We start from the raw sequence: 14,622 nt of genomic DNA on the forward strand, positions 1-14,622 counted from the left end.
AGTGTTAGACTATTACTTAAGTGTTAGCCGTTGTTATAAATATTCTGTATCTAGTGGTTATACAAGGGAACCAATGGATGAAATACATAAAGCCAAGCCTACTGGATCATATATATGGCTTACTTGAACATGTTACCTAACAACCCAGATTGGTTTTAATGAAAATCTGATTTGTGTAATAAAGGATTTTAAGGGATGTGTTGGAAGACCAAGATCCCTTTAAAAAAATACTGTTAAAGCAGGAGAGATGTTTCTTTTCCCTGGAGCATGTGGAATCTTCAAAATTAGGCCCTCTAGGGACTAAAAGTGGGGCTTTGGACTCAATTGTCCAGGCTCCAATTCTAGCTCCACCACTTAGATGTATAATTTGGGGGAAGTTAATTAACTTCAAACCCCCATTTTTCCTACTACAAAATGGAAGTAATGGTGGCACCCAGCTCATTAGCTTGTGCAGATTGGGTGTGGTTATAGAGATTAAATGCCTGGCCTACACCAAGCACTCACAAGTGTTAGCTATGACTGACAATACCTTTGACCTCATCATTACGGATGACCATGATTCTCTCCTGATCTTTCCTACTTCTAGGTTTATTAAAGGCTCTAAGTACAACTGCTCAGGAGCTGCTCAAATGGAGCACACTTGGCAGAATGAGTGCAGTCAAGCCATTCTTTCTCCCCTTGCTGCTTTGGTACCTCCTAGAACCTTGCTGACAGCCATCAGAGCACTTCGTAGGGACACCATCAAACCAGTAGCAGGTAATTGATTAGGACTTGCAAAGGGAACTTTGTCTTCCTGATCTTTGGCTGAAAGGATAATTTATTATTCTTCCTATTTTTCTATATCTTTCTATTTTGTATAATGAGCTGATGTTATGATTAGAGTGGAAAAATAAACTTTATTCTAAAAACATAACTTATCACAATATTACTTGATAAAATAGTAGTCTGAAAGTGCCTTCATGGGTTGTATATTGACTGAAAACACCAACTAAAGAGTTAAGCACCTTGAGTACTGAGATGTGGGGAGAGATTAGGCAGTATGGAATCAGTGGAACAAGGTTGGCAATACTCTTAAATGTAATCACACTTATAAGGGAGATGGCAGATGCAATACAATCTCGGTTGAAACCAGCTATTGTAAACTGAATCCTGTTCATGCTTCAATGGGATAAAGAAATGGGATGCTCTGTGAACTGAATTTTTAAAACATATTATTTCGAATACATTACTTAATCAATGTACCATGTTGGACATGTAAAAAATATCACCGGATTTGCAAAATTTTAAAAATATAAGAATAAGGAATATGAAAACAATGTGAGAATTGTTTAAAATTTCCAATGATTTGAGAGGTACTTGAGGTTTCTGCTATGCTTCAAAAGCATCATTATGAGTATCATTTAGATACTACCCCAAATTATGGTTATTTAGATTTCATAGCTATTTGATTTTTAAATATATGATGGGAAGCTGGACGAATTAGAGGCCTCAAGAAGAATGGTTTTAATTTTGGGAATGTTTGTACCGTATTTCCTTCTGTTTTAAAAAAAAACAAACAAGCAACACATCTGTGTGTATCTAGAAGTGTAAGAACTCTGACATCTAATCTCTCGATTTAGCGCATTTATCTTTGCTCATTAGGAAGTTAGGCCATCAAGAAAGTTAAAGAGTAGGTGTGTATTGAGCTATAAAATGAAACCCAGATGGATTGCCACATGCATGTCATTAGATCCATATGTAGAACTGGAGATGGTGTGAGATGTTTTAAAAATTTAATTCACCTTCCTGCGACAGCCTTGATTGTCACGGGTCTGAGTGGAGCCAGCGTTGTGTAGGTTTCCTGATTCATAGTTTAGCCAGGAGAGATCCTTCTGTGAGCAGCGCTACTCTATTGGTTACCCAACCTCCCTTTTATTCCCCTCCTCACTTTGGCTCTTTTACTTTGAGTGTGGTGTTTTTAACTCTTGGACTATACTATTTGGACGAAGAAATCCTGATCCCGAGGAACAGATGGTGTGGTTATTGCGGGGCTCAGTTTACAGCTCTATTCTGTTTCCCACCTGGCTCTCTAGGGTTAACCTGGCCTTCCCTTTCATTGTCTACCTCCTTCAAAGTCATAGTTCTGTTTTGTTTTTCTGGTTTTTTTGGATAGGTAAGACGTGGATTTACTTAGAGAGAAACACTCCATAGACAGAGTGTGGGCCATCTCAGAAGGCGAGAGGCACGGAAATATGGCATGGTTAGTTTTTATGGGCTGGGTAATTTCATAGGCTGATGAGGGGAAGGATTCTTCAACTATCAATATTTTGGGGAAGGGGCGGAGATTTCTAGGAATGGGGCCACCACCCACTCTTTGATCTTTGATGGTCGGCCTCAGAACTGTCGTGGTGCTGGTGGGTATGTCACTTAGACAAATTTTTTATTTTAAAAATTCCATGACTTGAAAAAAATAATGTTTGGTGAAAAGATATGTATGAATAAAAATATGACTTATAGTCCCATCACCCATGGTTAAATTTTGATGTGTATCCTCCTTCTTGTATAACTAATTTTTAAAACTTGGGATTATATTCGAGAGGTGATGTTTTGTACACTGTCTAGTTTCGAATGCTGGTGTAATTATCTATGTGGCTGTATAAATCTTGAGTGAATTACTTGAACTCTCTGTGCTTTAATTTCCTTACCTTTAAAATGGAATAATAATAGTACCTACCCCTACAATTGATAGAAAGCATATTGAGTTATGCAATGGAAAGCACTTAGAACAGTGGCAGGAACATAGTAAATACTCAAAAAATGTTAATGAACTTTGCTATTTTTAATATGAATACTATTTTACAACCTGCTTTAAAAAAATACACTATATTTTCTCATGTAATTCATGAGTAATACATGATTTTATTGCCTGACCCCAAATCCGTTGTATGACTGTACTTTATTTAATCACTGTCCCGTTGTTGGACATTTATTATTTTCAATGTTTTGTATGGTAATAAATAACCCTGTAGTAAACATTCTTGTGTGTAAATCTTTGGCCACATCTCTGATTATTTCCTAAGGCAACTTCCTAAAAGTAGAATGCTAAATCAAAGAGTATTAGCCCTTTTTAGGTTTTTGCCAAAATGCCCTCCAGAAATGTCATGTGAATTTGTACTCCTAATGTATGAGACATCTCATTTCCCCATAGCCGTCCCAGCACTGGATATTATGATTTTAAAAGTTTCTTGCCAGGCTATAGTTTTCATAATCAGATGGTGCTCTGTAGTTTCCAAAGCTCTCCTCTTCTGAGGTGTTCATTGTCTTTTTTTTATAAATTTATTTATTTATTATTTTTGGCTGTGTTGGGTCTTTGTTGCTGCGTGCGGGCTTTTTCTAGTTGTGGCGAGTGGGGTCTACTCTGTCGTGGTGCGTGGGCTTCTCACTGCGGTGGCTTCTCTTGTTGTGGAGCACGGGCTCTAGGCATGCGGGCTTCAGTAGCTGTGGCACGCAGGCTCAGTAGTTGTGGCTCGCAGGCTCTAGAGCGCAGGCTCAGTAGTTGTGGCGCACGGGTTTAGCTGCTCCGCGGCATGTGGGATCTTCCCAGACCAGGGCTCGAACCCATGTCCCCTGCATTGGTAGGCAGATTCTTAACCACTGTGCCACCAGGGAAGCCCGTGTTCATTGTATTTAATTCCAAATCCCTCTTGAGTTTTTTTCCTCCTATTTTAATGTACCACATCCTCTAATCTTAAAGTCCTGCCTTATTACTATTCCAGACTTTTTCTTTCCTTTCTGATTTCCTCACACCATTTCCCTTCTACTCATTTGGAGTGAGACTACAGTGTTCTGTTTGTACAGTTACATGTTGTAAATCTGGTAGCTAGATACCTCAGGAAGACAGGAACTTTTTTTTCATGGAGCCCAAGTCTAACTAAAATTGAAGCCATCCCCAAACAGACTCATCTACTTTATAAAGTAATAAGATCACTGTTGCCTGGAATATTGAAGCCCTATAGACAAGCATCTGAAAGCTGTGGAGGGTATTCTTGCTCTGGGCAGTAAGTCAGCCTACATTATCAGCGTCCAGACCGGAAAACAGAAACCACTCTAAATATTTAAGCATAGAAGGAATTTAATTCAGGTAATCGGTTACACAAGTGAATAGAGAGCTCAGAAGCCAAAAAGATGTTGAGGCAACACTGAGATTAGTAACATCAGGAAGCCAGTCTGACCCCTAGGTGAAAGGGCAGAGTGAGGAGCTGGCAGGGTCACCTGGAGGAACCTAGAGCTACAACGGTCCTGCTTGTCTGTTGGGAGCTGGGCCACAGAGGTGATACGGGTGCTTCTCACCACTACAGGTAGAATGGGAGGGGAGAAATACCCGGGCATTTTTCTTCTCCCTCTCCAATCTCCTTCCAGTGTCTTCCAATGGCAAATTCAATTAGAAGCCAGATGACACAGATGTTTGTGGAATTACATGCAGCCTGTGGTCAACCCCACCGTGATGCAGAGTAGAGTAAGGTAAGGGTGAGGAGTGGATGTGAGGGCAAACACGCCAAGGCCTTCCAAGTCCACGGACAATAGGGTGGAGTGCAAAGCATGCTGGCCCTGGAGAGTAGGCAGTCTTGGGTTTGAATCCTGGCTCTGTCATTAACTAGCTCTGAGACCCTGGCCAAACCACTTAACTCCTCCGAGCCTCATTTTCCTCATCTACAAAAGGGGGCAAGAAAAACTATATCTCACAGGTCATTGTGAAGATTTAATGAAATAATAGCTGTAATATAATGCTAAGCATTCAACAACAATTGGTTTCCTTTCATCCAAGAATTTATGATTTTTAATACAAAGAGCAATTGGGCATTTGGTCAAGGTCATTAAGCTTCTTTGTATTTTGAAAGAAGGAAAAGGAGCAGAGGAACTTTCCTTTTGGAAACTCTGCCTTGGTGGGGTAGGTGATAAATTGCTCAATAATGATACTGGGGGATGATCTAAAAAACATTGACGGTATCATGCATGATCGATTCATTGATTTCACAAACATTTATGGGTACTCACTTTTTTCTGGAAACTAAGATTTAGATGTGGTTCCTGCCCTCAAGGAGATGGTAACGATTGACAAAGAGATGAATTGCAATGTATGATGGTATGGGAATGCTCACAGAGGAGGGAGTGATGGGATAGCTCTGTCTAGGGAAGTGGGAGAAGCTTCAGTGGGCGATGACATTGGAGTTGTGTTTTGAAGGATGAATAGGAGTTTTCCAGATGTAGAAGCATGTGCAAAAGTGTAGAGTCACAAAAGGGCATGGGATGTTAGTGGAACGGTAAGCTCTTCACATGGGTGGGGCCTTGAGGGGTCCATAGTCATGGCGGTGGCTAGAACAAGTTGCAGATATGGCTAGAAATGGAAGAGAAAGCCAGTGCTTGAAGCGCTTGGTACAAGAAGTTAACGACTTTATCCTGTGGGGAATGAGAAGCCAGCAGAGACTTTTAAAATAGGGAGTCACCCACCATCTATAAGCTAGAATTTCACGAAGTGACACATTGTCCCAGCCTCTCTCATGGCCTCAACCATAGGGCTGATGCATGTCATTATATAAAGCAGGGGCCATGTACACATCTCATAAGACATTAGAGCATATGAATCAGAGAAATGAGAACAGGGGTTTCCCCTTAATATTAAATTCAGAGTGGAAAAAGTCATTAACTTATCCTGCAGATGCTGAAGGGCTCAAGGTAAATATTTTAAACGTTCTCCTCATTTCCACAAAGCCAAGAACATCAGAGGTGTGATGATGATGCTTGTGGCTATGAGACAGAACTTCAAGGATTCCGATGAAATGTGTGCTAGCCCAGATCTGTCTGAATGCTGAAAAGGACTTTGTGTCATTCTAATGGAAAGGAAAACACAAAATGATAATAATATAGCCCTTTATGCTTTTCAGAGCCCTTTCACATAGATTATTTCATTTAAGCCTCATGACAATTGTGTACTGTGAGTACAATCCCATTTTAGAGATGAAGAAATGGAAGTCTGAGGGTTTCATACCTTCCTAGGGTCTGCAAAGAAGTTATATCCAAAGCTGCAACTGGATTTCTAGAGACACAGACCAGGGCCTTCCCTGAACCCTGGACAGTGCTCTGCCTACCTGTCTCCTTCCGTACGCCAGGATGGCTTCTTTGAGGTCCTGAAGTGTGTGCAGTTCAAGATCCAGCCTCTTCCTGTGGCCTTTGGGGCAGTAGGGGCCTTTACTCCTCTCTTTGGGGGTCAGTGCTGATATGGCTAAGCCTTCCGAGTAGAGGATCAGGGCGCCCTTTCTAGTGCTGAATGTTTTAGGAAGAAAGAGGCTCCACATGTGCTGGTCGGCATTGCCCTCATCCTGCGGTTTGCTGACCAGGATATAATCTTCTGGGGACTTCCAGTTCAAGTAATCCTGCAATGGAAAGAAACCTCCTTGATTGGTCCACAGTGGAAGGCCCTTTTATAGGAAATACTGCTTGGGTAGGTGTTTGGCATGTTTTTAGTGACTGGTTTTCTCTGAATTGCTCACATGGTGTCACAGAATACATTCACGCTTCTTAGCAACTGTTTTTGTTCTCTGCCTCTCAGAGTTAGCAGAACCTAGGGCACGATTCTATTTTACCCTATATAACTTTCAGGAGAGCCATTTATGCCTGGAGGCTTAAATAGGGTAGAGTGTAGCTTCCAGGCCAGTTAAAATTTCCTGGTATGCAAGTAAGTCGTCAGAATTACCAAGGGCAGCAGATAACTTTGAAATTAGACCTGGACCGGCTGGCAGTTTAAATAGGAGAAAACCATTCCAGCCCATCACTTCAGCTGTACACAGGGAGAATTTCCATACATTCTAGATGCTGTGTAACGTTACCTAATTTGGCTGTTTAAGAGCCTATAAAGTAGTTACATATCTTGTAAGTAAGTAAATGCCATTGGCCACAGAGGTCCTTTGAAAATTTATATGTCTTTTAATACAGTGAAAGTGAAATATCATGACAAACTACAAAAACAGAGGAAATCTCTGTGTGATCCAAAATTTTTCAAAGTACCCCCAGTGGATTTCTTATTCCTGGCAGGATTCAATGAAATAAAATTCCAGTACAACAAGGGACTTTTGCTACCTCTTTAAAATGTTCTAAACTGAAAAATTTTTTTGCCTATATTACATGTGAGTCCTGGGGGTTGAATTCCAGAAGGTTCAAGGAAGCCATTGAATTGGCACGAATATTTCAGCATTTCAACCACAGAGCATGATGTCTAAAAACCAAACAGCCATCAGCTTGCCTAGAACACAGGTGGAAATTCTGGTCTTGTACCAAACCACCCAATTTCTAGACAATCTGGAATCTCCTGCAGTCTAAAGCAAATGAGGCTGTAAGTCAGTGTGTGAGGGGGAGGACGAGGGCCCCAGTGGCAATCTCTGTGTGTCAAGCAAACTATCTTATTTTCTTGAATTTAAGAAAAGGAGGGACAATCTTCCAGTGACCCCCACCACTGGACCAACAAAACAAACCAAAACACACAGGGCTCAGCCCCAAATGAAAAAATAGAACATTCCTCCTCCACCCCCAAAATATGCTTTTATTCAGCTGTAAGACTCACCTCTGGTTCAAAATAGACTTCTAACTTCTGTTTGTTCTGGACCAACTTCCCGTGTCCCCGGCTCAGGAGAGAGAGGGTGAACATATTTTCCCTCTGACCACCCTTCTCAAGGGCAGTTCATCTTGGTTTTGAAGGCTGAAAACTGGTCACACCTCAAGATTACCTGAGCTCAGCAGTGAGCCCAAGAAGACCACAAACACTGGGCCTTTTATTAAATACATTTTCCCCTCATACAGCAGCTTCTTAATAACAACCAGTCACACAGTTTAGACAGTGTGTGTCTTTGTCGGGAGAAAAAATAAACCGCAAACCCAGACTCCTCAAGCCCTGGATTGTCTACTCTCTGGGCAACCTCTCTCTCCCCTTCGCCTGTGCCCTTGTTGTCCCCTGGTCCTGTTGCTCTGTTACCGGCCGTGCACCTCGGCAGATCTGGGCCACAGCACCATCCTTCTCCTTGTGAGCGGAGGTTGTTTCCTGGTTGCTATGGCAGCACAGGGAAGTGAAGTCCCTTAAGCCGGACTAGGCAAGTCAGGGACTTCGGAGGACAGGGTTCACACCCTGCGGGGAGGGAGGGTCAAATGGACATCGAAGAGACCAGGCTCAGATTTCAAGTCCTGATTTCGGGATTGGGAGGGTGGGTATGTTGGGATATTTTTTCTGTTATATTATAGTATTGGTCTTGCTTTTAGAGAGCGTCTCCCCCTTCTCCTGATACGCAAGCCTTTCACTGTCAAGTGATCATTAACAGACTCAGAGGAATCGTCTAGGTCACCTAAGGCGACCTGTGATGTTTTCCTTGGCTGAGTTCCAGCTGTCTCCTCAGCTGGACAGGAGTCCTCTTTCTGGTGGTCGCTGCTTTGCAGGAGTGAGTGCAGGACACTGGGAATCTCCAGATTCCTTTGCATACCTGGATCTCACTTGGGCACCTCCCATCTCTAGAGGGAGGGGGTACTTGGGAGATGCGGGTGGGGACATTTTTGTTGTCACAATGACTGTCCGCTGTCCTGCATAATGAAGAATAGTCTCACTCCGAATGTCAATGGCATCCTCTTTGAGAACCACTGCTGTGGCCTAGGCTGCTTGGTTCTCCTTGATACTGACACTGTCAGGAGGACAGAACTGGGGGAAGAGGGTCAGAAAACAAAGAGACATTTTTGCTTATCTAGGACTCTGCTTTGGTCTGGAAAAGCGACCTGCCTTGTCATCTGTCATCAGAGCCTTCAGGGCAGTCCCATGGGAGCGCCCCCTGCTGACCTGGATGAAGAAGTGCAGCTGGCCCCAGGTCCACTTACCTTTAGATCTCCCTCTGTGGCTGTCACTTTTCTCGGAGGCAGGCTCAAGTCTCATGAGGAAGAAATAGAGGTCATCGTGTATAATTAGATTGGGCTTATCATGGGGAATCAAGTCAGTGAATGCAGAGGCTCGAAACAGAATTTAGTCAAAACCACAGTGGATACCACTTCAACACCCATTAGAATTGACTGTTAAAAAAAATAAAAACAAGCACAAAAAGCCCAGAAAATAACAATTGTTGCTGAAGACGTGGAGAAATTGGGATCCTTGTGCACTGTTAGTGGGAATATCAAGTGGTGCAACAGCTATGGAAAATAGTATGGTAGGAATTCGCTGGTGGTCCAGTGGTTAGGACTCTGAGCTTTCATTGCCAAGGGCCCTGGTTCAATCCCTGGTAGGGGAACTAACATCCCATAAGCTGCGTGGCCCAGCCTAGAACAACAACAACAAGAACAACAAAAACCAGTATGGCAGATCCGCAAAAAATTAAACATAGAATTACCGTACGATCCAGCGATTCCACTTTTGGGTATATGACCCCAAAGAGGTGAAAGCAAGGACTCAAGCAGATATTTGAGCACCCATGTTTATAGCACCATTATTCACCATAGCCAAAATGTGGAAAAAATTCAAGTGTCCACTTTTTTTTTTTTTGCCATGCCGCATGGCATGTGGGCTCTTAGTTCCCCAACCAGGGATCCAACCCGAGCCCCCCACAGTGGAAGCATGGAGTCTTAACCACTGGACCTTCAGGGAAGTGCCCAGGTGTCCACTTGACAGATGATAGATGAATGGAAAAACAAAATGTAACAAACATATACAATGGAATATTATTCAGCCTTGAAATGGAAAGAATTTGGATACATGCTACAATATGGTTGAACCTTGAAGACATTATGCTGAATGAAATTAGCCAGTCACAAAGGGACAAATATTGATATTGTATGATTCCAGTTATATGAGGTACTTTGAGTAGTCGAATTCATAGAGACAAAGTAGAGTGGTGTTTCCCAGGGGATGTGGTGAAAGGGAATGGAAAGTTAGTGTTGAATGGGTACAGAGTTTCAGTTTTGGAAGATGAAAAATTTCTGGAGATAGGTGATAGTGATAATTGTACAACAATGTAAAAGTACTTAATGCCAATGAATGGGACATTTTAAAATTATTAAAATGATAAATTTTATGTTATGCATATTTTAGATTTTGAGTTAAAATCTAAAACAAATGTAGAGCAAAGAAAACAGAAAACTGAATTTAGCACTTTATAATGTGAAAGCCAATTGGTCAGCATAATTGTAGGGTGAATTCCTCACAACAGATGAGACAAAATTCTACAAACTGAGGGTTCCAAATAGTTTCCCGGGTCTTAAGCTACAGCTGCTCTCTCCCATCCCCTTCTCCATCCCTTCAAAGTGCCAAAAGGACCCTTCAACAAAGCTCTACTGGGAGATTACTATATGTGAGATGTGGTCTCTGCCCTCAAGAAGCTCCCAGCAGGGTGAGAAGACAGGTGCGTGTGAGCCAGTATCTGAAAGATGATGTGACAAGGTGATATGGAGGTGGAAATGAGTAGGTGCCCTAGGAAAGAAGAGGGAGTGGTGGTGGGATGATGCATGGTGGTGGGCCTTGTAGAAGGTCACGAAGATGAGGGATATTAGAGGTGGGCTTTAATGGTCAATAGTGGATGGTGAGGAGGGAAGATGAGAGAGCATATTGCAGGAGGCATGGAAAGGAAAGTCTAAGATCTCTGGGGAAGGGACAACTTCTTTGGTGTAGCCACAGCCTCGGGTACCGTGGACAGAGATGGAGCTGGAGAGACAGGCCAGCTGGCCAAGGCCATGAAGGCCACATGTCCCTGTGAAGGCACCTTGGACTCTATTCTTCAGGTAGGGTTTTTAAAATGGGGGGTGATGTGATCCTACCTGGATTTTAGAAAGATAACTCTGAGAACAGTATAAAGGATGGATAGAATGAGGGATGTTAGCTTATTTCATAAAAGTGAACTTTTAGGACCTTGCATCCCAGGCCAACCTTCCCTTGGGTGTGAATGAATTTGTCAAATAGGCCAGGAATAGTCACTTGCTAAATGGCCTTTGAGAGAGACACAGAAGGGGAAACTCCATACCAACTGCAATGAAATATAAATGTTGCCATTTTGAAAATGCCATTGCTCAGGGAAGAGAAGTAAGGTAGCATAAGAGAAAAGTGACGGAGTGACTGGGACAGGAATGAGAGCCATTGTTGTCATCCAAGGAATAACTCCAAGATTTTCCATCGGAAATTCTTCCTCTGAGCTCACCTGACTTGGAAATGTTAACTCATCTATAAATGGTGAAGTAGGTCCCCAGGAAGTGATCTTTCTGAGTCTAGGTTGAATGAGCATCTCACCTGGGAAAATAGCCAGGTGCCCATCTGGCCCTCTCAATGCTGTACAGCAAGGCTGCTAGGCCCCTCTGGGGTTGGAGCCTGGGAGCAGCCAGACCAGAGCCCGAAGTGGGCCTCTCCTAAACTGTCGTGTTTACATCCATGCTGTTTAATATGGACAATGAACAGATGTACAGATCAATTAATAGACATTTAAAAGCATTTACTCCATCCCCACAGCAGTTTATGGAAAGTGCATTTAGAAAGCAATCGAAGTTATTGCTATTCTAAAGTGGTAGGGGATCGCAGATGAAAGGCCCTTGTAACTGGAAAGTATTTATAACTCAAGAAGAAACCCTCCACACCCATGTTATATAACACCAACACCATCTCCTGGCATGCCTGACCTGTCAGCCCATGCAGCATGTCTGTTTAAATTACTCTGTAAATTCTGTAGGGTGGAGACCTTGTTTTTACGGTTTGTAAAGCATCACGAATAACCGTGGTGCTCTGTAAGTAAATAGAAGCCACATGAAACAAAGAAGAGATACGTTATTCAATGGCTGTGTCCCCAGAGCATCCAGGAATTTGTCCCTTGCTCCAAAGTGCTTTGGGGTAAATGGATGCCACGTTGGGGAAGTAGCCTGTGGGATGGTGCCAGGGTCCTCATCTCCCTTTAAAGGGCAGTGTGAGAGTGTGGTCTAGGAATTGTAGTCACCTGCATGGGCAGCCTACAAGAGGAGCTGTTGCTGTTGTCCTTGTTACTCCAAGAGGAAGGACCAGGGCAAGAGAAATGAAATGATTTGCACAAATGCAAATGATTCATTCATCCACGGATGAAACAGAGGCGAAACGAGACTTTGTCCAAATCTGGTCCTAATCCAAGCCTATTGTTCATCCCACTTCTGCAACAGAGCAGCAGCTATTCATAAGTAGCTACATTACATCATGGCTAATATCCACCCGTCAGGAAGCTGCTGACTGAGGCCATCACAGCACCCTCTTACGCCATGAAGCTGGTGACTGGACCCTGGATCTGTGTCCAGCTACTGTGACCACCTCAGAACACTCATATCTCCCCAACCTTGTTTCTCCTCACTTGAGTTTGCAAATCTAGTTGCAGGGGAATCTAGGAAATCACATTTTAAGCTTTCCAGCCTCCTACACTGGAGGGAAGGTGGAATGAAGGTTGGTAGAGCCATCTGCGGTTATCTGCCATAAGCACCAAAGACGAGTTGTGTGAAAAAGTCCAAACAAAGGATTTTTTAAAATATGGGCTGTGTATATGACAGTCAGCATGGCCTTGCATTATTAAAACTCTTTCTATTTGCTTGTGTTTTATACTCCCAACTAGACTGTAAGTCTTTGGAAGGAAGGGACCACATCTTATAATTCTTAATACTTCCCATAGCACCCCTTACATATAGTAACAACTGAATAAATATTTGTTGCTTGCTTTTAACATGTGCAGCGAGATGTGTAATGATCTTGAGCCAGTATGAGTGGTATATGAAAAGAAGAGAATTAGGTCAAAGCCTGTTTCAGTGATTAGTAGTTTGCCTGTAGTACAAAGCTCAGAGTCCTAGGTCAGAGTCACTGACCAACGAAAACTTGGTATTTAGAGGCTGAAGGGCACCAAGAGAATCAGTGTGGAAGACACAGAGCTCTCAGCTTGTTGGAAGGAGCACAGACTTGCTGAGGATAAGCTCCTTGGCTTGTTCAGAGGGTAGGGTTAATTTCTCATGTAGCCCAGGTCAGGTTTGAAAGAAGAAAATGCAAAAGGCAATCAAGAATACTCTAGGGGCTTCCCTGGTGGCACAGTGTTTGGGAGTCCGCCTGCCGATGCGGGGGACACAGGTTCGTGCCCCGGTCCGGGAGGATCCCACGTGCCGCAGAGTGGCTGGGCCCGTGAGCCATGGCCGCTGAGCCTGCGCGTCTGGAGCCTGTGCTCCGCAGCGGGAGAGGCCACAGCAGTGAGAGGCCCGCGTACCGCAAAAAAAAAAAAAAAAAAAAAAAAAAAAAAAAAAGAATACTCTAGAATCATAGCAGGGGAGAAAGTGTCAACGATGACTCTGCTCCCTTCCTCTCCTTATGGAAAAATTATGACCACGTGGTCCGCCTAGTTGAGTAGTGAGAGGGCTGGGGATCTATTTACTTTAGATTTTTCTGAAGAGTTTGCTTTGGGAGTCTAAAGTATTTAGTTATGCTTTTGCTCAGGGCTTATTTTATTAGTAAGAGTGCTCACAGTAATTTCAAGCTTTTAAATTTATGGTGGAGAGATAGTAAGTTTAGAGAAGAAATAAAAATCACACGTTCTTCGTTCTTTCGTAACATGGGGGAAATCAGTCATTATTTTGGCTAGCGGCTCAGTCACTAGGGGCAAATGGAACAGACCTTCATAGGAGCCAACTTGGGAAGGGTGATGAAAGCAGTGGCAATTTCAGTTCTAAGTGGAGAATCTCAGAGCAGATGCCATTCATCAAAAGTACACGGATTCTGATAACTTAGAACCGTTGACTCTTAGTGTAAGAAGGTAAAATGCTTTACTTATGAGGTTAGTACGGTGGTGGATAAATTTTTTCTTTTGATTTTTGTTAAATATTGGTACAGTGATGCTTATTTAATTAATAAATAAGATTTATGTAAGGCACTGAGTGTAGTGCCTGGCCCATAGTATGTACTCAATAAATAGAAATATATATATATATATATATATATATGTTTTTTTATTGGAGTATAACTGCTTTACAACATAGTGCTAGTTTCTGCTGTACTGTGAAGTGAATCAGCTCTATGTATACATATGTCCCCTCCCTCTTGGACCTCCCCCCACCCATTCCACCCCTCTAGGTCATCACAGAGCACTGAGCTGAGCTCTCTGTGCTATACAGCAGGTTCTCACTAGCTATGTATTTTACACATGATAGTGTGTATATGTCAATCCTAATCTCCCAGTTTGTCCCACCCTCCCCTTACCCCCTGTGTCAACATGTCTGTTCTCTACATCTGCATCTCTATTCCTGCCCTGCAAATAGGTTCATCTGTACCATTTTTCTAGATTCCACGTATATGCATTAATATATAATATTTGTTTTTTTCTTTCTGACTTACGTAATTCTGTATGACAGACATAATTGCATCACACAATTGAGAATACACATGAATTCTCTCCCTGCACACAGTAGTGAAGTTTTGTTGTGCAAAATGATGCTCTGAAAGACATTTTCTCACACTAGGGACTCTCATGTGTAGTAGACAGTAAGTCGCTGGGCTGTACAACTAGATACTTCTTTGCCATCTGGCTTCCAGTTCACTGTAAACTCTCTGATGAGAATGGTTTTTACACTTTCTAACTACTACAGAGTAAAAAT

The 14,622-nt window shown here is 42.6% G+C and overlaps 1 protein-coding gene across 1 annotated transcript in view; it reads right to left on the reverse strand.

Annotated features, from left to right (window-relative positions):
• KIAA2012 overlaps positions 1-7,678 on the reverse strand; it is a gene marked incomplete at both ends in the record, with an annotated part of 111,906 nt that extends 104,228 nt beyond the window's left edge. The window contains 2 exon segments of the mRNA XM_082658188.1: positions 6,126-6,410; positions 7,595-7,678. Of these exon segments, the coding sequence (XP_082514314.1) occupies positions 6,126-6,410; positions 7,595-7,678 (369 nt within the window).
• Between the last annotated feature and the right edge of the window lie 6,944 nt (positions 7,679-14,622).

Source organism: Grampus griseus (genome assembly GCF_964374135.1).
Source record: "Grampus griseus genome assembly, chromosome: 7".
Lineage (NCBI taxonomy): Eukaryota > Metazoa > Chordata > Mammalia > Artiodactyla > Delphinidae > Grampus > Grampus griseus.